Source organism: Festucalex cinctus, chromosome 16 (assembly GCF_051991245.1).
Source record: "Festucalex cinctus isolate MCC-2025b chromosome 16, RoL_Fcin_1.0, whole genome shotgun sequence".
NCBI lineage: Eukaryota > Metazoa > Chordata > Actinopteri > Syngnathiformes > Syngnathidae > Festucalex > Festucalex cinctus.
The window spans coordinates 24,652,814-24,678,002 of record NC_135426.1 but is presented as its reverse complement, the minus strand read 5'-3'; the positions used below and the strand labels follow the sequence as shown (position 1 = coordinate 24,678,002).

The following is a 25,189-nucleotide window of genomic DNA, read 5'->3' as shown; positions in this document are numbered from 1 at the left end:
CACTCAAAATTATAATATTATTGAGATACAGTTCTGTACATTATTCCAAATTCGAAAAACAAAAAAAAACATAGGCCTACTCACGTTGTAGTACGGTACTAGATCCCGTATTAGTGCAACAAAGCCATGTATGTCATCTAGTGGCGAATGGTGGTATTACAACTTAAAACTACCGTCTAACCCTGCATATTCCGGGTAAGTCATAATCTACTACTCTGTTATGCAGTACTATATTGTACTCGGCCACATTTTACTGCATTCAACTTGATTCTTTTCAATTCATATATTCCATTTAGTGTATGTAGTACTAGACCTGATCCCAGAAGTGGAAATGGGAATGACGTGTATGAATTGATAGGGTTGTAAATGGCTCCATCTGGTGGACGTTAGAAGAAATGCAACAAGACCGACAAGCAGAGTTGGCAGTGATTTTATTCAATCAATAATCAACAATTGAACAAACACGACACACGCGCACACAAAAACATTTGGCTTTTTCACACCCATTTGGCAGCGTCGTAAAGTGGGAGGAGTCATTAATTAAAGGGACGAACTGGACTGGACAGGGCAGGGCGCCCAAACATGCGTGTTGCGTCTCGCACGAACCAGGGAGAACATGCACACCAGTCCAAAGACAAATATGAACAGTAACAGGAAGAGCAAGATGAATGAAGCGCCCACGTTTTCGTTTTTTTTTTGTTCTTTTTTTTTCTTTTTCTTTTTTTTGTTTGTTTGTTTTGGAGATGCAAACGCGGCTGACCAGTGAAACGTATCAGTTGCACAAACGAAACGAAACTTTAACCACTTTCCGATTCAGCAAAACTTTTCATCTGACAATGTACTTTTATTGTGAAAATATACTCCATGTTTGATCATGGGTGTTTTTTTTGGTTTTTTTGTTTTTTTTTTAAAGTGACCCTTTTATTGTGAAACTTTAGGCAAGTTTTGAGTTCTTCCTTTTAGTGCACGTTATTTTTTTTTTCTTTTTGTAAAAATATCTTCCTGGGGTTGGGGTTAATATAAGGAAACACTTTTGTTATGAAAAGTTAGAACATCTGTGATGTTTGATATGGCTGCTTCCTTTTTAGCAACACTTTCATTTTGAAAATACACGTTTGATGATGGGTGACGCCTTTATAGTGGAAAATAGTAAATTTTGACTGCTTCCTGCCATTTAGTGTGTTAATTGTAAAAAATGTTTGTTTAAATCCCTGCTGCTTCCTCTTTAGCGTCACTTTTATTGTGGAAATATATTCTCTGTTTGATTACTCCTGCTTTCTTTTTTTTTTGAAAATATACTCCCGTTTGACAGCAGGTTCTTCCTTCCTTCCCATTGTAGCACTTATATTGTGAAAAGTCAGTTGTTTGCTTACTCCTGCTTCCGTCTTCAACAGCACTTTTATTTTGAAAATATAGTCCACGTTTGTTGATTGCTCCTTCCTTCGTCATCAGCCGTTTTAATGTGAAAATATAATCCATATTCCATTACTCCTGCTTTTTTTTTTTTTTTTGCAACCCTTTTACTTTTAAAAAATATACTCTGTTTGACCTCTTGTCCTTCCATCCTACAGTAGCTTGTTTATTGTGAAAAGTCTGCCCAGTTCGGATGTTTTCTCACGGCTGCTTTCTTCTTTCCCTCAGTGACACTTTATTGTGGAAAAATAGTCCATGTTTGATTTTCCTTTTTCTGTAAAGCTTTTATTTTGAAAATATACTCCATGTTTGACCCACTGCCGCTTCCTTCTACCAGTGATACTTTTCGTGTGAAAATATAGTCCATGTTGTTTACCCTTGGCTGTGTTTTTTTTCTTTTTCTTTCAGCAGCACCTTATTTTGTGAAAAGTCAGTCGGGGATTTTGATGTGCGGCAACAGGAAGTGTAAAGGAGGAGGCCACGCGGCATAGAAAGAGTCCTCAAATGCATCCGGTGCGTGGAAATGCCTCATGCCGTCGTCCGACGACGTATGGCTTTTAGAAAAAAAAAAAAAGAAGCAAGTCAATATGATTTTTGTTTCCTGGCAGCAACGACGAGGCTGCACCTCCTCCTCGCCGGCCGACCGCTGATTGGTTCCAAGGCACACAGGTCCGGAGGGGGCGGGGCTTGCAGCAGGTGAGGGGTCTGAGGTCATCCGCTCTGTCGGGACACACAAACACAGGTACGTGAAACACATTGATGATGTCTTGGCTCACATTTAAATTCTACTCGATTCTATTGTTCAATTCTACCGTATTCCGGGGCATTCTCTGTACTCGAGTTGGCTGCTCAAATCTACTCCATTCTATTCTATGTTTTTTTTATTTTATTTTATTGTACAATCGCACAACATTTGACTTGATTCGAATCCAGCTAGAGGTGCTAAAAAAATTTGGCTCGGCTACATACTGCGATAGATTTTTGATGGAAATATTCAACACAACGTTTTATTTAGGGTTAGGGTTCACGCTTTAAGCACGGACGAATGTTATATTCATGGAACATTAAGCCTTCATATTTTATTTCAACGCTTTTCAAACATGAAACAGATTGAAACCTGTTCGTTAAATACAGTGCCTCAGTTTTGTTTTTGTTTTTTTGCCTCAGTTATAAGCCTGAAGTTTCAGATAAATAAGAAAAATACATTTTCATACAAATCTTACAAGTTTAACGATTAGTATTTTCTAAATTTAAGTAAAAAAAATTGCAATAATCGATTTATAGATTATAGGGATGTAATGATCATGGCAATATCGTGATTTTGCGATATTAAAACTGCCACAATATTTCATTGTCATGTCACGATATTAAATGGAGCACATCTGTTTCAAAAAAAAAAAGTCAGGTTTCCATTTGTGCAGTTCTAGCACCCTCTGATGGCTAATTTTTTTTTTTTAGTGCAGTTTAATTTACACAAGGCATGTTTTGGCCCTTCTATGTTTAAAATCCACGCTAATGGTCAGATGAAGGGTCCGTAATATGCTTGTGAAGTGTGCTACATCTGACTATTCAATTGTCTCCCACATTCGACGCGATCTCACATCACTCTGTTCTATTCTTTTGAGTTCTATGGATAGATGACACGGTTTAATAACTCAACTCGAACCACTTCTGCTCTCTTTGTGTGTTCGATTGCGTCGTATCGTATGTCGCCGGCTCTGTTGTTTTGGCCCCTCCCCCGTCCATCTTCCTGGAAGTTAATCCGCGGCGTTGCGGCAGATGGCGGCGCGCGTCGGGCTGCCCGCGTGCCCGCCGCCGCCGCCGCCGCCGCCGCCACCGCCGCGCGCGCTAGTTATGAATGATTGCACGCTCCGGGGCATTAAGTTGGGATCACTTTAATCCAGTGCAGCATATGCAAGGCCTGCTGGGACAAATCCAGCGTGACCCGCCGCTTTCCCCACTTGGCTTTCACGCCAGCGCTTCGCAAAGACCTCGATAGTTCCCGAAAAAATCTCTGGAGTCATCAGGGAGTCGGCAGTCAGAATCATCCACTCATTTGTTCCGCCCAAATCAATGCCAGGGGAGTTTTTTATCGCCAACTATGTAGTAGGCCTCTAATGCGTCAATCGGGGCAATTTACGGTTCGGCGTCTTGCCCAAGGTCAAGATGGTGATTCGAAGCGCTCAAGCAATTGCAAACGCACAACTAATGAATCACACAAACGTGTAAACACGGGAACGAGTGAAGGACTTCGGGGCTGGCGATGTTTGCTTTTGTGATCGTGGCGAGGTGTGCGTGTGCTTCAGCGCCGCTTGTCAATTAAGGTCCCGCTTTTCAGTAAGCGTCCATGTTGTCGTCGTGCGCCGGCGGGATGCTGCGAAGGTGCGCGTGTGCGTGCGTGTTAAAAGGCGGCGGGAAGAAAAGGATCAGGCGAGCGTAAAAGGAGGACACAAAGCGGCGCGGACGTCATCTGAGTTTCCGCATGGGCGCTCGCCATCATCGCCGTGTGCCAGGGGGCGCCACCGGGCCACGTGATTCCCGCTAATTATAGATAATGACGAGCCGGCTGTGGGATTGACGGAACGTGACGGCTGACTCGCTTCTTCCCTTCCTGTGTGCTGTTTTGTGTGCACGTGCGGTTGTTTCTCTGTGTGTGATTGGTTCGTTGTGTGTTTGCTTGTGCGCATGTTGTCGGTTGTGCGTGTGTTGTTTGTGTACGTGCGTATGTGTGACCAACGATGAACCAAAGCTAGCCGCCGCCAGGCTAAACTGTTAGCTTACATAAGCGCGTCGTCGTCGGCCATTTTGCAGTTTGCGACGCATCCGCAAGGTTTGAGGATGTCATCAAGCCATGATGTCACGCCACAATGACATCATCAAATGGCGTTTGTCCTCCATTTTCTTCAGTGGGGATCTTTTTTTTTCTCTCCCTCCCTCGCAGTAGTGAGGTTGCAGCTGAGGACCGCCGCCGCGCGCATGTATGCGTGTGCGTCCGCGCACGTGTTATGTAACTTCCTCCTCATGGCATGGTCTCGAGCGCTTCCAGCGCTTCCCGAACTCTGACAAGACCAGCTTACAACTCACATAAAGGAAGTGGACACGATCTCCTCTGGGTTCGACGTTCTGTTGGTGCGCACTTTAGGGGCCACGTTTGTTTGGCAATGTGCGCTTGGTTTATGAACGTGTGATTGGTTGTGAGTTTGTGTACGTGTATGTGTGTGCTTTTCTCTTTGCTTCATTATGGGGCCCGTACACGCCTGATTTTCTTGGTTTAACGACCATTGTGGGGACTGACTTGATCATGTGGGGCATTTTGGTGGTCCCCACAATTTCAGACCTCTTTTTGAGAGTCAATACTTGGTTTTAGGGTTTAGGTTTGAATTGGGTTTTGGTTGGTCAGTTGTGATGGTCAAGGTTAGGGTAAGGGGCTCGGAAATGCGTCATGTCCATGAGATGTCCCCACTATGATATAAAGACAAACGTGTGTGTGTGTGTATGGTTGTGGTATGTGCATGTTTGTGTATGTGGCGTGTGTGTTTCTATGAATGGCGTGCGCGTGGTGGAGATTATGGAAATAAAGTGAGGGATTAAAGCCAACGCAGTTTTAGTGTCAGCAGCCAAACGAGACGTCGATCACTCGACAGCTTTGACGAGATATTTTTAAGTTTTCTAATCTCCCCGACGCCGCACGACACCACGGCAGGCGTTCAAGGACACTCGGAGCGGCGCGAGGAGGATCTTTTGCTGTCCCCCCACGAATCACCGTTAGTTTTGCATTTGCATAAAAGTGCCTCGGAAGATGAAGGTGCGATTATGATTGCGTGTCGCCGAACACGCGACGACGCGTTATTAGCGTGCATCCATCTGTCACATTTGTGTGCGTTCGGCAGTGTGAAATGCGCGACTTGTGTGAGCGCGGTTGCCGCGGCAACGGTGCAATTACGGCGTGAAGTGACATGAAAGTAATCAAAGACGCGGTGGGGGGGGGGCAAGGTGTGCGTCCGATTCCGCTCGGCCGCGTCCAGATGCTGCGCCCGCGCCTCTTTGCCGCTAAAAACGTTGCCCAGTCAATGTGGTGCCAATGCAGGTGAACGTTTTAGATGACAGGAAGTGGCGTCACTGTGGTTTGTCGCCATTTCATGGAGGAGGAAATGCAATGAAACATCAACAACGAGTGGGAGGAAACAAGAACAGGAAGTTGGAAGTAGTGTTAATTTCGTCAACGAAAATTCAACAAAAATCATTTCATCAACGCACATTTTTTTTTTACCCGACTTAAACTATAGACTAGTCCAGACTAAAACACTCATTAATAAACAATAACTTGGGACTAAATCAGTAGCTATGCATTTTTGGCGACTAATAAAAACGAGACAAAAATGTCCTTCATCGCTTAAAAACTAGACTAAAATCTATGGACATTTTAGTTCATGACCAAGAATGAGACAAATATATGATTTTGTAAAATCTTGTCTCTGCTAATCTGTCACGTCATGTGACACATAGCACAAGCGCATGGGACAGACAGGAGGTGGATTCACGGTGAATGTTAAAAAAATACAAATAAAAAAATAAAAATAAATTAAAAAAGCAAATTATAGTTATGTATCTGACCGCTAACTAATGCTGGCTAACTTACTAACTCAAAGCATGGAGCCATTGTAGCCACTGTAATTGTGTGTGAAGTTGTTTTTCATCAAAAAAGATGAGAAAATTTCATGTGAAATAGTTTTAGAGCTGAAATATTCAACATAATGTGCTGACACTGAAATATATACAGGAGTAAAATGATTGTTTTTGTTGACTAACAACAGATGAATACAATTTTCATGGACTAAAATAGACTAAAATGCTACATTTATGGTCGATTAAAAATGGACTAAATAAAAAAGTGATGAAGTTGGCTAACGGAGATAAAAACTAACAAGCGTGACTGAAATTGGACTAAAACTGAGACAAAATGTAAAAAATGGTGGATAAAATTAACACTAGTTGGAAGGAGAAATCACAAATTGGGGGAATGGAAAGTAGGAGCAGGAGGAAGTGTGGGGACCGGCCATTTGGAGGAACTGGAAGTCAGAGAAGGGAATGGGTTGTTTGAGTACCAGAGGTTGGAGGAATGGCAAATTGGAGGAAGGGAGAGTGACACCTGCCCTGCGATTGGCTGGCAACCAGTCCGCCTACTGCCCAGAGCCAGCTGAGATAGGCGCCAGCACCCCCCGCGACCCTTGTGAGGAATAAGCGGTCAAGAAAATGGATGGATGGATGGATGGGAATGACACCAAGGAAAAGTCAGCGGAACAGAACTCCAGCTAGATGTCAACGAAAGATCCCTTGTTTTTCGTGAGCACAGTGACTGCACTGGTCGTCACAGACTCATTCCCAACTCTCGAACCACTTAATGGTGTCATCATGAGGCGTTCACTGACCTGGTATGAGTTCCATCGACCGGATCCAAACCAAACCTGAGAGGAAGGGGTCACGCTCACGCACGCACAGCGCACACGAGGCAGGTAAGTGTTGAAAGTCAAAGTCTGTACAACGTCCCATGTGCCTACAAGTCGGTTTCCCGCGTATCCAGGCAGAAAGCGTACAGCGAGCTTTTCAGGTCCAAGCCGCTGTTGGCCTTGACATCACTCTTGCCGCCAACCGGCGCCCCCGATGACTCTTTGGTCCCCTCTGGACCCGGCGCACCCTTGGATTCAGGTGGCGCCGGTTCGTCTTTGAGCGACGACTGGTCTTGGTCTGTTTCACGGTGGTAGAAGTAGTTGAAGTTGGACACGATGACGGGCACGGGCAGCGCGATGGTCAGCACACCAGCGATGGCGCACAGCGAGCCGACGATCTTGCCCCCCACCGTAACGGGACGCATGTCGCCGTAGCCCACCGTGGTCATGGTGACCACGGCCCACCAGAAGGCGTCGGGGATGCTGGAGAAGTGCGACTCGGGCTCGTCGGCCTCGGCGAAGTAGACGGCGCTGGAGAAGAGGATAACTCCGATGAAGAGGAAGAAGATGAGCAGGCCCAGCTCACGCATGCTGGCCTTGAGCGTCTGGCCCAGGATCTGCAGACCCTTGGAGTGGCGCGACAGCTTGAAGATGCGGAAGACGCGCACCAGCCGGATGACCCGCAGGATGGCCAGCGACATGGCCTGCTGGCCGTTGGGGTGCTCCTGGCCCTGCTCGGCCAGCTCGGTGCCCAGCGTGATGAAGTAGGGCATGATGGACATGATGTCGATGATGTTCATCACCGTCTTAGAGAACTCGGACTTGCTGGGGCAGGCGAAGAAGCGCACGAAGAGCTCGAAGGTGAACCAGATGACGCAGGTGGTCTCGATGATGAAGAAGGGGTCGCTGAAAGTCAGCGAGGGCCGTGCCGTCGTGCCGTTGTCTGGACGCCCGCTCACCGGCAGCTCGCGCTCGTCCCGGAACTCGGGCAGTGTCTCCAGGCAGAAGGTGATGATAGAGATGGTGATGACCAGCACCGACACGATGGCGATGCCCCGCGCCGGGCTCGAACTCTCTGGGTACTCAAAGATCAGCCACACCTGCCAACACACCACCACAGCATTAAGTCTAGAACCGACCTAGATGAGTTTGTGTCCTATTACAGTCTTTGTCCTGACCAGTAAGGCTTAGGTTTAGGTGAGTCACGGCGCTTCTTTGATTGGCTACAGTCCGTTCCATGTCATCATTCACGGAGTCGTGACTTACGAGACGTCGGCTTTCCCCATACACGAAGAGTTTTGGTGGGAAACATTGAACCCCTTTCCTAGATTATTAGCCTGACACGGTTCAGACCCGACAAATCCACTCTTGACACCCCTTACCCTAAGCCCCCACAGAATCATCTCCCGGGACAATCTTAGAGGACATGATAATAGTCTGGCGTTTGGAAGTGGTAGAACCGGGATGAAAACAGCTTGATCATCTTTCTGTGTTTATCTGGCCTAACCGATGAGGACAAATGGCAAACAAACATACTAATAAGCTGGATATCACGGATCCGGAATAAATGCCGGAAGGGCTTTCGACACCAACCTGCTTCTGGAACTCATTTCGCGGCAGCGGCTTCTCCTCCTCCTTAATGAATCCCTCATCCTCGCGAAAGCGCTCCATGGCCTCCTCGCCCAACTGGTAGAATCGGATCTCGTCGGCGAACACGTCGATGGAAACGTTGACGGGCCTGCGGATCTTGCCACCCGACTGGTAGAAGTAGAGGATGCCGTCGAAGCTGGGCCGGTTGCGGTCGAAGAAGTACTCGTTGCGCAGCGGGTCGAAGTACTTGATCCTCTTGGCGGGGTCGCCCAGCAGCGTGTCGGGAAACTGGTTGAGCGTGCCCAGCTGCGTCTCGTAGCGGAGGCCGGCGATGTTGATGAGGACGCGCTCGTTGCTGTCCGAGTCCAGATCCAGGTCCAGGAGCTCGTCGTCGAACACGTGGGGGCTGTGGTCGGCGCGCAGCAGCGCGTCCATGGCGTTCTCGCTACAGCTCAGCGCGCTGTTCATGTCGTTGATCCTCCACGCGGGAGGCAGGGGAGGATGAGGATGCTGGTGATGCTGATGAAGAGGCGCGTTCACTTCCTTGCCCAAGTCGTCCATGAGCGCCGAATGGAGCTGCTGCTGCTCTCCATTGTTGGCGCCTCCGTTCTCCTGCAGGCTGACCAGAGCCACCTCCATGGCCGCGCCGCGCCGCGCCGGCCGTTCCTGGCTGGCTCGCTCCTCACGCGCACTTGTTGATGGAGCCCGCCGGCATCCCGGAACATCCGAGAGGAGGAAGAGGACACGACACGCTCGCGATGCAGGAGTGGAGTGCGAATGCCAGGGACGCCAGAGGAACGGCGTCTCTCCACCCCCGAGCTCGCGAGCACCCCTCCGCCCCCGACCCGCCGCCCACCCCCATGTGCGCGCGGCTGACTCTTTCGCTCTTTTCTCTCTTTATTCTCTTTTTTTTTTCTTTATTTTTTTTCAATCAACAAACATCTTCATGTCACCGTCGTCTTTTTTTTTTTTTTTTTTTTTTTTTAAGTTCAATGTGGGGGAAAAAAATGATTCAGTCATGCAAATCAGGCCCGTTGATGTCCTCGTCATCTTATATAAGATGACACGAATGCGCGTGCATCACTTGTCTTTGTGCTGCTTGGCAGATCAACACACATACATACGCACGCACACGCACACACGCACACAACTTTAGGCAATGTCTTGGTTTGATGGCATTTTAGCCACAATGAAGTTCTTCACTTGCGAAATTCTGCCTTATCTTCGACTTGGACTGGATGATTTGTCCATTCTGGCCCTTTAAGAGTGACCAACCTCAAATGTACTCAGTCATCCAAAGTTACAGTGGACACATACACACACACACACACACCCACGCACGCACGCACATACACAGTGACCTATTTAAAAGGTTAGTTTCTTCGCCCTGCGGTCGGATTAAGAAAACAAAGCATGAATGCTATATTTATCCCTTTTCTTTATCTAACGCAGCAGCCTGATCATGATCAGCATCCCCCCCCCCCCTTGGATTAACCAACACTGCCCCCCAAAAACACACACACACGTGCGCACACACCACAATAACAACGTGAGTAGTAGGTGGCCCGCAGGCAATACCGTCCACACAAAGGAGGCGACCATTAGTACCTTTTTACAAATAATGTCACGAGTGCAGTGTTTTCCTGCATACACAAGATGCGTGTGCGTGCGTGCGTGCGTGCACTATATGTGTTTGCGTGTATTTTGGTCCTCGAGGGCAGCATGACACAAGGCTGCTTTAATTCGGGCTGACAGGCGGTGAGTTCAGGTCCAGTCAGACATCACACACTCAACATGACGTCATTTGGAGAAAAAAAAAAAAAAAGTTTATTTTTATTTGGCTTAGCAAGTCATCCTCACCAGTAGGTGGCGCTACACTGCAGCTGTTATACATACATGGGCAAATCGTCATTAAATGCAGGCTTGTCCAATCACGTTATTTTCATTTGATGGTATCATCTTATTAGGATCAGAATTTATTATTAGTATTTATTTATTTATATTGTTATCATTATTATTGTCTTCTGAAAGCTCACATAGCAACCAAAAAAGTGAGGTACATAACCAAATTGCATAATCTTGCCAAAATGTGATTGGGACATCCCTATTCAAAAGTACTCCTAGTATTGGTACTCAGTATCCGGGAATACGCGAGAATACTCATACTGGTATCTCTGTGGGAAAAAAAAAGTGGTATGGATGATGCTGACTTTTGAATAATACGAATATTTGTGTTTGTTGTTTGTCAGGCTTGTGTGCGCGCATCTGCACATGGGAGTTGCAGCCAGTCGAGTCTTTCCGGATGCAAACTGGGATGGAGACGGTCACCATGGCAACAGGTCACCGCTAACAGCTGGCGCACAATCGCAGGCGCTCGCCGTCACGTGAGTCACCTGAGAGGCGTCGCAAACACCCTCTCGCGTTTGCGCGTTTGCGTACGCGAGCGCCACCTCGCTTGAAGTGTTCACTTCCTGTCGCAGATTAAAAGACAGATTAAGTGCAAAAAAAAAAAGGCAGCCAAATGCATCCGTCCGTCTCGCACGCGCACTCTTTTTTTTTTTTTTTTTTTTTTTTTAAAGCCACAGCGACGTCTTTCTCCGAGCGCGTGTCAAGATGGTGGGCAAACATGTCTCTCTTTTAGCGGCGCCCCCTGCTGTTTGACGAGCATCACTGGCAGATTCGGAGAAAAAAAAATAGAAAATCGTGAGCGCCAGAAAGGAGCCGTTAGCTTAGCACGTGGTGCGTGTGTGCTGGATGAGCGCTCAAGTGGAAAATGGGAGCGCAGGAAGCGAGAGCCAATCGGTGGCCTGTGCTCCTCACAAGTCAACCCCCCATCCCCCCCCCACCCCACCCCCCTCCCTCTTCAGAGTGTGTAGAGGCCCTCGGGAAGATTTCTCATACACATACACAGGAAGTCGACATGAACATGTCGAGCATTTCAGTGACAGGCCACAAAAAGGCAAACAATGCCCAAGACCAGCAAAAGTCACAGCTGGACTCCACAGTCGTCCTTGCTGTCTTCTTCTTGTCACACCGTCCACCTGCTGTGAGGTCAACGGTGACGCCTACGCCGTCCCGTGCTCTTGTTACGCCGTTTTTTCTCTCGGTTTACGGCAACACTTGTCTGACTGTCATCTTGTGGCGTTGTCATTGTTGTGATGTTGTTACGCCATCACGTGGTGTCTTTATTCCACTGTCTTGTCTTGGTGTAACGCCATCTTGTCTTGTAACACTGTCACATCAGGCATTTAGTGTACAGTTGTGACGTAATTGCGGCGCATCCTGTTCTTGTGCAGTTGTAATACTGTCTCGTCTTGTTGTTGTGACGCCACGAGCACGTTTGTTGTTTTGCGTCCTCCTGACTTTTGGGCATCTTTTAAGCGCCGGTCGCCATGGCAACACGCTTGTTGCCATGCGCCACGCGGCAGGGCCGCCCACGGGCCGCTCACGTGACGGCGGGCCAGCAGGCGGCGCCGTTGCGCTTTTTGTGGCTCTCCGGCTGCTGTTTTTCTTCACATTGACCTTCACGCTGGCTGTGTTATGCAAATGAGCCGGGAGAGGGCGGGTGCTGAGGGGGCGTGGCTATGTAAATGAGGCGCAGGACGTCACGCAGAAGCAAGACAAGGAGCGGCACGTGAATTTTTCATGTGAGAACAAGACACCTCACTTTCCACATGCTGCTCTGCTCAGCAATTGGATCACTTTGATAAGATAATGTCTCTTTAGCTTAGCCTAGCTTAGCTTATTTATTTATAAAGAGGAAGCTAAAAAAGGCACATACAGTCCAAATATACCTCAGCTGATGTACTTGATAGATGATCAACGGGTACCTCAACTTACCTTCACTTAGCATATTTGTACCCTTTTTTTGTGTCGTTCCTGCTCAGTGGCTCTCACAAAACTTTGACACGTCTCACCCTCACTCAAGACAGGCTGAGTGTTCTGATTGCTTCCAAAATGTCACTGCCGTTTAGCCGAGCTTAGTTCAGTTGAGCATGGGCCGAACTACCAAAGAGCTTCTAGTCCAAATAAACATCTGGTGACTTACTGTATATCTCCAGACGTCTATCCCACCTCTGCCATCTCTGTGACCCCGTTAGCTTAAGCATGTTTATGACATGCTGCCAAGAATAGCTCGCCCGTGCGTTTGAAGGACAAATTGGCCGCACACTTTTCTATGCGTGCTAAAAATAGTCGTGACTAATGAGGGGATCCGTTATATAAGCACCGTGTGCCTTTATGAATGGGGCGGAGGTGGTGGTTGGGGGGTGTTCCTCCTCACAGCTGCTGCTTGCAGTGTCGTAGGAGCGTATGGGAACAAGCTGACATTTTGTACGCATCACAACATGCGTGCGTGTACCTCGTTCTTTTCAGGGTGCGTCGTAGATCGTGCGATTAATCGACATTACACGGCTCAAAGCTCATGACCAAATTCATCGAATGGCAACCGACGGGTCACCTCGGGCTCCTAATTGTGAAACCTGTTTAGTTGACTAATTAAATCATTAGAAACGTCAAACAAAAGGATGAGAATTGTGTTATTATAATAAACAATTTTCCACGTTAGTTCTTTACAGTATATATATAATTTTACATTTATAGTTACATAACGTATATTTCACATTTCATTTTCTATTGATATTATTAACAAATATATAAATTACTGGTAAAATAAATTTGAACTCTATAAACATGACAATAAAACTTTTTTAAAAGAGGTTGTCAAGTAAAAGAAAAAAAAATGTTAACAATTGTATGCTAAACACTGTATTCTGAATAATATTACATTTGTGGAATATGAATTAAGCAGTAAAATCTTTTAGTTTTGTATCCCATCTCAGTGGGCGGCCATTTTGCCACTTGCTGTCACCTGAAAATGACATCACATTTGCTCAGGGTTCTGCCAGCTTGTGAACGTCACAAGACCAAACTCAGCAGAAAAAAAAAAAAAAAAAAAAAGGTGACTCGTGATTGGTCGTTACCTGAGCCCTGAGTAACTGTGATGTCATTTTCAGTCGACAGGTGGAAAAATGGCCACCCCCATACAAGTCTCCTTTTTGAATGAGTGAATTTTGTTGGTCCACTTTTGGCGCTCCTAAAGGGCCCGTGAGGTCAAGGGTCGCCACAACTCCGCGCTTGCACCTGTGGTGACCTCAGGTGACCTGACGAGTTGGCGAGTCGTCGCATGGGCGACCTTGCTGAAGCACGCTTACTCGGGAAACTCATCTGCATGTATAGTCGCGTCGCGTCGTGTCGGGTGGGATCGGGTTAGGGGGTCGGAGGCTCGTTGCCATGGCAACAGGGAATATTTACTGGGCTGGGAAAGAGAAAGAGGAAGGATGAAGGGAAGACGGGTAAGAGAAGCTTCCTCTTTTTCCGTCTGTCTCTCTCTTGCTGTCTTTCTGTCAGTCGTTCGCTCTTTCACTCTCTCTATCCTTCCTTTATCCCTCGTTCGAGTTCTCTCTCTCTCTTCCTTGCTTGTCATTGTCTCTGTCTCATTGTCCTCACTTTTTCTGTCCTGTCCCACTCTCACTCTTGTTCAACTTTTCTCTCTCTTTCACTCTCGTCTTCTTCTGTCCTTGTCCTTTTGTTTTCCTGTCTTTCTCGCTCTCTCTCTCAGTCCCTTTCTTGGACTCTCATTCTATTTTGGTCTATTTTGTATCTCTTGCACTATTTTTTTCCTTCGCTGTATGTTTCTCTCTTTCTCACCTTCCCCTCTCTCTCTCTCTCTCTCTGTCATTCTGTCCTTGACTTTCTTTTTCTGTCCCCCTCCCTTCTGTCTCACTCATTCTATCCCTTTCTTTCTACCTGTTATTCTACTTTTCTCTGTCTTAATTTTTGTTTATCTCTATCGCTCACTTCCTTTCTTTCTCTCGCCTTCTCTATCTCTGTCTTTCACTTATTTCGATCCTGCTCACTCCATCTCTCCTATTTTTGTCTCTCACTTTCAATCTATCTCTCCCTGTCCTTTTCTCTTTTTGTCTTTCTGTGTTTCTGACTATCTTTCTGTGCCGTTCACTCTTTTTCTGTCCCTCTCTCGCTCGTGCGCTTTCTCAATCTTTGTCTCTCTGTTGTTTCCTCTCCTGTCTCTCTCACTCTCGGTCTCCCCCTTTTCTCTGCCTCTCCCCTTTCTCTCTCTCTCTCTCTCTCTCTCTCTCTCTCCATGGCGCCAAATGCATGTCTGCATTGCGTCGAACCCCCCCGCCTCCCCTCTTCCTCCCGCCCTCTCCTTCCCCTCCTCGTCGTCCTCCTCCTCCTCCTCGTCCTCCTCACCAGCACAGTATGCTTCCGATGAGCCCGCCCGGAGCCGCAGTACGCTGAAGGGTTTTTCCTCCTCCTCTTCCTCGGTCTTCTCGGCGGTCTTCTCCTTGCGCCGCCAATGCCGCAGTGTGGGCACCTGCAGGCGGCATGCGGCTCCGTCATTGGCCGGCGGGCGCGGAAAAGCGACACCTCGACGACGCAGCGCCATGAATATTTCATCCCGCCGAAAGACGAGCGCGTCCAGCAGATCTCCCACCCGTGACGTGACCGAGATGACGGCGACGGCGACGATGGAGGCTCAATAGGAGCCCGCCGCTCGGAACTCGCGCTTCCCGGTTGCCGCCCCCCCCACACGCCCCCCTCCCCTCCTCCAATCCCCCCCCCCCCCCCCCCCGTTTCCCGACCCCACACCCCCACCAGGATGACGGTGGTGTCGGCCGACAATGCGGACGAGTGCGCCACCTTGCCGGGTCACCCGCAGGACGACGAGTGCGACGGGCACGAGTGCTGCGAGCGCGTGGTCATCAACGTGTCGGGGCTTCGCTTCGAGACGCAGCTCAAGACCTTGGCGCATTTCCCGGACACGCTCCTGGGGAACCCCAAGAAGAGGATGCGCTACTTCGACCCGCTGCGCAACGAGTACTTCTTCGACCGCAACCGGCCCAGCTTCGACGCCATTCTCTACTACTACCAGTCGGGCGGGCGGCTGAGGCGGCCCGTCAACGTCCCGCTGGACATGTTCTCCGAGGAGATCAAGTTTTATGAACTGGGCGCCGAGGCCATGGAGAAGTTCCGCGAGGACGAGGGCTTCATCCGCGAGGAGGAGCGCCCCCTGCCCGACAAAGAGTTCCAGCGGCAGATCTGGCTGCTCTTCGAGCACCCGGAGAGCTCGGGCCCGGCGCGGGGCATCGCCATCGTGTCCGTCATGGTCATCCTCATCTCCATCGTCATCTTCTGCCTGGAGACGCTGCCCGAGCTGAAGGAGGACGCGGGCGAGCGGCGGCGGGTGGCGGCGGCGGCGGCGGCGGGCAACGGCACGGCCGCCCGCCGCGCCGACATCCTCGCCGACCCCTTCTTCATGGTGGAGACGCTGTGCATCATCTGGTTCTCGTTCGAGCTGCTGGTGCGCTTCTTCGCCTGCCCCAGCAAGACGGCCTTCTTCCGCAACATGATGAACTCCATCGACGTGGTGGCCATCATCCCGTACTTCATCACGCTGGGGACCGAGCTGGCCGACGACTCGGACGACAAGGGCGGCGGCGGCGGCGGCGGCGGCGGCGAGCAGGCCACCTCGCTGGCCATCCTGCGCGTCATCCGGCTGGTGCGCGTCTTCCGCATCTTCAAGCTGTCGCGCCACTCCAAGGGTCTGCAGATCCTGGGCCAGACGCTCAAGGCCAGCATGCGTGAGCTGGGCCTGCTCATCTTCTTCCTCTTCATCGGAGTTATCCTCTTCTCCAGCGCCGTCTACTTCGCCGAGGCCGAGGAGAAGGAGTCGTACTTCACCAGCATCCCCGACGCCTTCTGGTGGGCCGTGGTGTCCATGACCACGGTGGGCTACGGCGACATGTACCCGGTCACCATCGGCGGCAAAATCGTCGGCTCGCTCTGCGCCATCGCCGGCGTGCTGACCATCGCGCTGCCCGTGCCCGTCATCGTGTCCAACTTCAACTACTTCTACCACCGCGAGACGGACGGCGAGGAGCAGGCGCAGCTGCTCCAGGTCAGCCAACGGAACTTGTCGGACGACCGCGACGACGCCTCCTCGCTGCTCAGCAAGTCCGAGTACGCCGACAACAGCATCGACAACTTCCGCGAGGCCAACCTGCGCACCGCCAACTGTGTCGACGCCCCCGCCAAGATGCTGACGGACGTGTGAGGCGCCTTCCCCTCCCCTGTACTGAGGCGCCCGCTTCCTGGTTTGTGACCTTTCCGGATGCGGCTGTCGTCTCATGAAAGCACCGGCTGCGCACAAACCTTTGCTCGTTTCAAAAATCTAATCATTCTTCATCTTTAGAATGCCTTTATTTGGGAGTAATTGGTCAATTGTTTAACAAGAGAAATACAACATTTTTAAATGGACATTGGCTTATTTACCCAATAGTTTCCGATTTTATTTTCAATAAACAAAAATAAATAAATAAAAAAAAAAGAGCATCTAAAATCATTTTAATACAGTCATTCTCATTTTATTCAGAGTTTAAATGTGATTAACTTGCCTATTTAATAAAATACAAAAATTGTTAAATGTACAAGTAAAATTGTTTTGCTTAGGCTTTTGTAATTTATTTTCAATAAAAAGGAATAGCTTTAAAAAATGAATAAATACACAAAAATAGCTGACAGTTTATTAATAGAATGAAACGTTATTTTTAGGTTATTTAGAATTATTTTAATGGTGATTGATTAGGTCATTATTTACAAAAAAACAAACAGTTAAATGTACATAAAAAAAATGTAATATTTTTGTAATTTACAAAAACTCAATTGATCAGTTGTATGAGATGAATACAAATATGAATAAAAAATTACTACATGTGAAATATATAAGATTTATTTTTATAATTAAATCATTTTCATTTTTAAAAATTTCTGAAATTTTAATTATAATAAATTATTACATTTAAAAAGTTAAGTAATATATGAACTGTAAAGTTGTTGCACATTACGATTCTATTTTGTATCTTTACAAAAAATCAATTGACCAATTGCTGAAATCAGTGCATAAAAATAATGAATAAATCCATTTGAATTCATCCACTTTTGGGGGAGAAAAATTGCAACAAATATTTGATCATACTTTGCCCTCCCCTGAGCTCACTTGTATTTCCGGCTCTCGTCAACGCACAATAAAGAAGACGACACGTGAGCAACATGAACGTCACGATATGAGCATCGTGAGCACGATCGAGCCACCTTTGCTTGTCGTGATGACATTGCGGACATTTGAGCTGCTAGCGTCAGCTTGTAAATAAAGCTAACTTGCTTGTTTGGCTACTTTCTATTTTGAGCGCGCAATCTCCTGCCAGTTTCCAGAATCGCACGAGACTCTCTGGAATTTTGCAACTTGGGAACTCTTTGTTGACATTTGGGAGGTGGCGAGGCCCGCAGTCGCCCAGCAAACTGTGAAAACTGCACTCGTTGTCGGCATGCTTCCTCGTCTTCATCATCGCACACGTCCAGTGCCTTGACCCTTGACCCCCCGGTCGCACCAAGTGCCTTCGCCTTGATATGACGAGGCGTCACCTCGTTGTTCTTGTTGTTGTCGTAGTTGCCGCTGCAGGTGCTCTGCGTCTGATGAAGTTGATGGACGTGACTCTGTTACTGTGGTCGCTGTCCTGTCATAACAAGCCACATCCCAGAATACTCCAAATAGTTTTGTTCTATGTGTACATAGCACTGCCCCCCCCCCTACAGCCCATTAAAAGGCAGACACTGATTTCCTTCCTGGATGTATTTTTGTGGCGCCGTGCAATGTGCAAACGACACTTTGAATAAACTTCTTGATGAGCCAGTCATCTTCTTACTTCCCATTTGTGCTCTCGGCTACAAAGTCAAAGACGAGGAGGAGGAGGAGCCAAAAATAGCCGAGCACACCAAGCAGCTCCGCGCGCTAGCCAGAAGTCGCGGTGACCTCCGTTAACGCATTAGCAGCACCAGGAAAGGAAGCTAAAATGGAGGAGGCGGGAAAAGACAAGGGAAATTACATGGAAAGAAATTATCAACTTTTCGCAACAAAATATTTTAAAATATTTGATGTGACAATTGTATTTTAGCTTTGACTTATGAAATTAATTCATTTGGTGTAACCTGAAAAAAACAATAATTCCATGTAAACACATTTCTTAGAGCGAAGCAAACCATTTATTTGATATTAAAGGGGTTTTGTGGCGTTAGTAACTTTTTTTTTTACTCGCAACAGCCGCCGCCTTTGGCCGAAAACGTAACTGCAGCCTCTGTGTCAAGCTCATGCTGATGCACATGCATTGGTGGAGCATTGATGATGTAGAAGAAGCTTTAATATTAACATTTGAAACTCAAATCATTCTTCAGCTCTTACCTGAAAGTGTTTACTGAATGTCGCCCTTTCTGAATGTTGAAAAAAATGATTGAAAATTGTCATTTCAACCTAAATTAGAAAGTTTGCTTTAAATGAAAAAAAAAAAGAAGTCATTTTTAAAAGTGTTTTTTAAATGTTATTATTATTTTTGTTTATGAAGTGGCCCACGGGCTGCCAGCATATCACTTTGCCTAACGTGAAATATTCAGGAGCACGGCGACCTCTCGCTGACCTCCTCCGGCCCAGACATGCTAATGAGCTGATGGCTAACATCTGCAACACTGACACACTAGCATTGCACGTGAGCATTCGAACACAAGCAAATCTGGGGCTATGATTGTATTTTAGATGTTGTTGAGTGTTGTCGCCTCCAATCCAAAAGCATGCTTGTTCTTTTAAGTATTTCATTTACGTCCTAATAGAGCACATGGGTCAAGATCCTGCGCGCGAGGGCCTGAGTCCTGCATGTTTTCGAGGTTTCTCTACACCAGCGCACCTGATTCAATGATCAGGATAATTATCAGTCTCCTGCAGAGCTTTCTGATGAGCTTAAATATGAATCAGCTGTGTTGAACAAGGGATACCTCTAAAACATGCTGGACTCAAGCCTTCAAGGACCGGACTTTTACACCTTAAATTCATGACACTATTGATGAACGATTTTCTGTAATTACTGATCGATAAATTCTTTCACCGTTGATGATTTTTCAGTTATAATTGATCCTAACCGTGACCTTCCACAAAGTGGCAGTAGAGAGGCTAATAAAAAAGTTCATATTTGTTGAATGCTGCCCTCATGTGGACGCTTTAGGGGTTCATGTGTCGGCTCAGTTCTTCTTTGCAGATGGAATCTCAATCTAGCAACATGTCTATTTAACTACCTTTAATACTGCTTTATAAATAATATTGAGTTGAGACAACTCGTTATGTACAGCAATGTCAAAATACCAAACAAAAGAAAATAGGGTAAACATTGAGGCAGACTATTCATTAATGTTTTCACATTTTTTATTTGTAACCAAATAACCGTCCACTTAAATTAAAAAACAATTTAAACGATGGAGAGCAACCTGGCTACCTATTTTAAATTGCCATTATGTATTTAGAAATACTCACTTTACCAAAAAATGAAGAAATAATTAAAAAAAAAAAGAAGAAGAAGAAGCTAAGAAAACATACATGTTTGGATAATGGATGGATAGAACATAGAGTCGGGGGGTGGTCACAAAAATAATATAAGAAACTAAAACAAGTTTTTAACAGCTTTTTAACTTAAATTTGGTACTCTTGTGACAAACGGATTAACGTTTTCGGCGTTGTCATAGCGGAAGTTCCGCCTCCTCCGTGTAGACGTGACCAGTGCGGACTCGTCACTTCCTCTTTTCCTGCGGCTGTGAGCGAGACACCATGAAGGCGTCCGGCACTGTACGTAAAACTGCCAATTTTCTACTTAATGGCCGACCGCAAACGATGCCCACGCGTCGATATTGATCTGTAAGCAAACGCGCGACTTATTCGTTTACTCGTGTGGGTTCAAAATTGATTGGAAGTGGATCATTTTCGTTTTTTTTCACCCCGGCGTTGTTGACTCGCAACATGGCGTCGGTCGGCGGCACCATGTGGAAGACGACGACGACGGCAAAGGCGACGTCACGCTGCTCGCAGGCAGCCCAGATGGGAGAAAAGCTTCTCAGTTTTGCTTCCATACCTTTAAAAAATGATCACTTGGATTTGGGTTTTTTTGACGCAAAGTGAGCCCAAATGGTGCACAGAGCGAACTGAATGCTACAGAAGCTAATGCTAACATTTCGTGTGTATGAAAGTTTGAGCGGAGCCCATTTTTGTTTTTTTCCCCGTAAATGGTTCAATAAGCTTTTATAAACTGCGAGTACTAGAAAATATGCAATACTTGGAGCTGTTGTCCTAACACATTCTGCGTACGTTTTGCACAGTTTTTTTCACGTCGGCAAAGCAACTAGCGAACTGCTCAACACCTACTTTAGTCTTTTACAATTATTTTCAATGCCTAATTCTCAAATTACATTGGCTCGTTTACTTTTTTTTTTTTACGTATAGAAAGTAGCAAAGCAAGAATTTAATGGTTTAGCAACGTATTTATTAGCATTGTGTATTTCGGAACACCTTGGGTGGCACTGATAGCTCAACAAAAATTCATTTGTTGTGAATAAATCAGTTTTGATATATTGAGTGATTTATAGTTTACCGTCTATGTTGTGGATCACAAAAAAAAAAAGCTCACTAAGCATCTTATGTTTTCTGACAATGTTGAAAAATGATGTGATGAGCTTGGCGCAGGACATTTGCAGCCAAACCCAAAGGTCACACGCATGTCAGTGGTGTGATCTAGTGTGGCATGCACACAGCAAAATTTGCCTTGTCGCCTTTCCGGGACTCTTCCGTGCCTTTTGAAAGTGAATCCAAGGCCTCACACGTGATCCCTCGCCCATCAAGGCGTAACCGTGATGTTGTGTTTTTGGGGGACAGCTGCGAGAGTACAAGGTGATCGGGCGTCTGCTGCCGTCGCCCAAGAACCCGACCCCCCCACTGTACCGCATGCGCATCTTCGCCCCCAACCATGTGGTGGCCAAGTCTCGCTTTTGGTACTTCGTGTCCCAACTAAGGAAGATGAAGAAGGCGTCCGGCGAGACTGTCTACTGTGGACTGGTATGTATCGTCGTGGTGACATGTTCGCTGGGGCTACATGGGGTTGGGAGAGGTTTCCTACACTTTTTTTTTCTTCCTTAGCTTTTTTTTTTTTTTTTAATTTTAAGATAATCAAAATGCTTTCCTGTACCACTACTGAAATAAGACAAGATTTACAGTTGAGAGGCAGACATTTTAAGATTTGGACAATTTGAAGTTCAACAATGGCTAAACAATTAATTGATGATGAAAATGGTTGTGTTTACTATTCGATTTGTCATAACCTGTTGCCCTTTTGTGTGCATGCAGGTCCACGAAAAGACGCCCTTGAAGGTGAAGAACTTTGGCATCTGGCTGCGTTACGACTCACGGAGCGGCACTCACAACATGTACCGCGAGTACAGAGACCTCACCACATCCGGAGCCGTCACTCAGTGCTGTGAGTCGGGACTTCAGAGCCCCCACCCCATCTTAGGCCCGTCCCTAATTTGCCGTCTCCTCCGCGACAGACCGCGACATGGGCGCCCGGCACCGCGCCCGCGCCCACTCGATCCAGATCATGAAGGTCCAGGTGATCGCCGCCAACAAGTGTCGCAGGCCCGCCATCAAGCAGTTCCACGTGAGTCTCCGCACGCGCTTTCTCAGAGGCGGCTCTCTCTCCGGGGCGCCCCTCCTCCATGTGGGGCCGCTCCGATGTTACAAAAAGCCGCCAGATGAAAAAGTCCAGATTCCTCTTCCAGGCTTCGAGTTGTCGTCTTGTGGTCTGGCGGTTGTGAAACTGGCGACACAAACGCGCGCGTTTGCCTTTAGTTTGTTTCAACTCACCATGTCATGTTGCTTTGGTCCCGCAGGACTCCAAGATCAAGTTCCCGCTGCCCCATCGGGTCCTGCGCCGCCAGCACAAACCGCGCTTCACCACCAAGAGACCAAACACTTTCTTCTAAAGGCTTTGGACAAAATCCAAATAAATTGCTGTTCTGGTTTGGAACTTCCTGCATTCCGTCATCTCCTTTTTGGTCCAACAACAAAACAAGTGTTTTAAGTTGAGCATCACTAACCTAATTTCTTTTATTGCTCCGTATAAGGCAGTCTTGTTGGCTCCCATCGCTTTTCCAACGTGGCAGCAGAGCACATGTGGAAAGGTATCGAACTTATAGATTGTGTCCAAAGTTACAAGGCTGGGTCCTCCGAAATTCCTAATTTGTTGATTGTATGGCGTCACTCCCGGTGCGAATGGAATAGACTGTCAATGCACCACCGACGAGCAACATTGACAGCATTCATAATATGCAAGTCGGTGCATCTGTCGATTGGCAACGGGAGTGACGACGTCATGCAGCCGACAAATTCGGCCTTCCTTGGACCCAGCCTTGTGAATTTGGACACGGGCATAGAACTTTGAACGCAGCGTCTTGGGTTTCCCAGTTTTAGTTAAAGCAGTGGAACACGTTGCCAAGCTGTGCAAAACGCGCGGTTCATGTAAGCTAGTGTGGCTGCCGTGATGCACAAGTCCCGCAACGGTCTGTGTTAAAGCCCCGGTTATAAAATATCATAACTGGCTTTGTATCATAGATTCATGTCTGGTGTTTATAACAAACCAATCTTCAAAATTATTATTATTTTGAACTTAGCAGCGAGCCAAACACAATCATCATATCATCGTATGTCTCCACAGCTAGCTTGTGTACCGAGTAGCACGCAGGCTAGCTAGCAGTAGTCTGCCCGGCCTCCTTTTTACGCACGCCCATCTGCAGCTCCAAAGAGCCAAAGTTCCTCCCCGAGGCCCCACTCCAGCATGTCCGAAGAGTTGGTCTTTGCCCAGCCTACTTTACACCTGCCCTCCGCCGGAGATTCGACTTAAGGTAAGCCATTTACAACTTAATGAGACCACGAAGACTGTGCTTTACGCAGTGCCTGACCAACCTGTAGCGATGCTTTTATTGCATCAAAGTGAGTGCATTTGTTTCAGATTACAAAGGAAAAAGCACTTGTAGTTCTTTTCAAATGGTGTATCAGTACTGCACTTACAGGTATCAGAATCTGTGTTGTTGGGGGGGGCAGCAGCACAATAAGACCAGTCATAGCTTACCTATTTTCTGAGTTTGGTCATGGGAGATTTGGAAGCTGAGCTATGATTGGTGGTTACTTGTGATGTCATTTTCAGTCGACAGCAAGTGGCAAAATGGCCGCCCCCTGGGATGGATAAAAAATGATTATTTAGCTTCTTCATTTAGGGTCACCATATTTTCAAAAAAAATAAAAAAACAATTAGACTCGGCCCGGCCTCGAGATTGTGGTAACACGGTGCAGTCCGCCACTTATTATAGTCGTATATTGTCATCTGGACATTTTCATGAAATTAATGTGCTTTTTACATGATCAATATCTTAGTAAGCTATTCCATCTTGTTCTCAAGAGAAATATGAGGTCTGCCATCCATTTAAGAAAAAGCTTTGTTGGTGCTGCCACCTGGTGACATGAATTTAGCTGTGTGTGTGGTTTTGAACAGAACCAACATGTCATCAGTCGAAGAAAGTAATGAGGTCAGAGGTGGTGGTGGGCGTGCCCAATTAGGTTGGAGGTTTGTGTCACAGTATGCGCTGTTGTGTGGGTGCCGCGACGGGCTACAAGACGATCTTCGGGGCTGGAACACGCGTGTCGGTTGAAAACAGTAGGATCTTTATGTATACTGTAGCTTGTATTTTCCATCACTTCTATTGTGAGCATTTGTCTTGTCTTGTTTTTCTCTGCACTATTCTTGGATTATTCAGATACATATTTGTGCCGTATCTTCATCTTCAATGATGATGATGCCTCAGTGCCACGGTAACATGTATAGGCTATTGATGAAAATTTGCATTTCTTTTTTTTTTTTTTTTTAAAACAAACATGGAGGCCAACATCCTTCATGACATGAAATGTACTCAGCGAGGCCTGGCCAGTCAACATGGACGACATGGGAAAAAAAGTGGGTCAAGGAATGTCTACCTGAAGGAGGCAACAGCTAAGAAAAAAAGCTTAAAAGTGTTTTTTTTTAGCTTCAAATGCGTCATTTTATTTGAAGGAAAATAATAGAAGTGTTCAAGATTTTGGTCTTAAGACATCTGGGTGTGAAAGTAGATTGAGTGAAGCAACTGGGAGATGGAAACACGCAGCTGAAGCTACAACTCCATTAGCATGCTGATGATATTATATTTATTATTCATGTGTGGGGATATAAAGGTAAACGAGCTTCTGCTTATTTTACAGTAGCACGTTTATACCTTCAAGGAACTCAAAGCGCTTTCGCACTCTTCGTTCACCTGCTGATGATGACGCGGTGCTCAAGGACACTTGCGCATGGTCAGGGGCGGAGAATCGGAACCACACGGTTTGGGTCGGGGAAACTACCACTCGAGCAGCTCAGCCACGCCGCCCCGTCAAGATTCATTTCGTTTTCTTGTCGAAGCTTCTCTTGAGGTTTTTGTCGAAGAAAAAACCGATGTGTGTCAGGGGGCCGGAGATTCCTTTTCGGAGGCGGAACCAGAGTGACTGTGGAAGATAGTAAGTTCTGTTTCATGCTGCAACGTAAGACCGCGCGACCGGTCAAAAACATGGGATGGAAAAACTTGAAATGCGTTCTCCTCGTCCATTTTCAAACCTGCTGAGGCTGTTCACAGTTGGGGGTGTTTGTTGTTCTATTACTCCAAACAATGTGTGAGGTTCTTATCGGGTTCTTGTTCAAACATCTCATGAGGTTCTTGTTAAGGAAATAGCT

General features: G+C 46.9%; 4 protein-coding genes and 1 non-coding gene across 10 annotated transcripts in view; 4 read left to right on the top strand and 1 right to left on the bottom strand.

Moving 5' to 3' along the window:
• LOC144004083 (uncharacterized) overlaps window positions 1-25,189 on the top strand; it is a 30,387-nt gene that overhangs the window by 4,068 nt on the left and 1,130 nt on the right. For 2 of the 5 annotated variants that reach the window (XR_013279197.1, XR_013279199.1), the window contains 3 exons: window positions 1,822-1,926; window positions 2,022-2,155; window positions 10,700-10,834. Coding sequence is in view for 2 of the 5 variants with exons in the window: in XM_077501020.1 (XP_077357146.1) it covers window positions 24,028-24,151 (124 nt within the window). In the remaining 3 variants the exon portion in view is untranslated. Of the gene's footprint in view, window positions 1-1,821; window positions 1,927-2,021; window positions 2,156-10,699; window positions 10,835-23,301; window positions 24,152-25,189 lie in introns of those variants that run through there. The other 3 variants (XR_013279198.1, XM_077501021.1, XM_077501020.1) reach the window with 3 other exon arrangements.
• LOC144004075 (potassium voltage-gated channel subfamily A member 5) lies at window positions 415-9,302 on the bottom strand. The gene is made up of 3 exons (XM_077501002.1): window positions 8,454-9,302; window positions 6,843-7,960; window positions 415-2,133 (listed from the first exon to the last, which is right to left on the bottom strand). Exons 1-2 carry the CDS (start codon window positions 9,087-9,089, stop codon window positions 6,968-6,970), a joined length of 1,629 nt encoding a protein of 542 aa, XP_077357128.1. The 5' UTR covers window positions 9,090-9,302; the 3' UTR covers window positions 415-2,133; window positions 6,843-6,967.
• On the top strand, window positions 13,715-19,466 carry LOC144004077 (potassium voltage-gated channel subfamily A member 1-like). Its single transcript, XM_077501005.1, has one exon. It carries the CDS (start codon window positions 15,133-15,135, stop codon window positions 16,585-16,587), a length of 1,455 nt encoding a protein of 484 aa, XP_077357131.1. The 5' UTR covers window positions 13,715-15,132; the 3' UTR covers window positions 16,588-19,466.
• Window positions 20,037-22,420, top strand: rpl18a (ribosomal protein L18a). 2 transcript variants are annotated; one of them, XM_077501018.1, is made up of 5 exons: window positions 20,037-20,193; window positions 21,274-21,453; window positions 21,742-21,871; window positions 21,942-22,051; window positions 22,284-22,420. In XM_077501018.1, the coding sequence occupies exons 1-5, from the start codon at window positions 20,176-20,178 to the stop codon at window positions 22,374-22,376; spliced, it is 531 nt and encodes a 176-aa protein (XP_077357144.1). In that variant the 5' UTR covers window positions 20,037-20,175; the 3' UTR covers window positions 22,377-22,420. The 2 variants fall into 2 exon arrangements, with proteins under 2 accessions (XP_077357144.1, XP_077357145.1); XM_077501019.1 differs by having other exon boundaries at window positions 20,151-20,262.
• On the top strand, window positions 21,089-21,222 carry LOC144004406 (small nucleolar RNA SNORA68). The gene has a single exon (XR_013279348.1). It is a non-coding gene; the product is annotated as a small nucleolar RNA SNORA68 (small nucleolar RNA).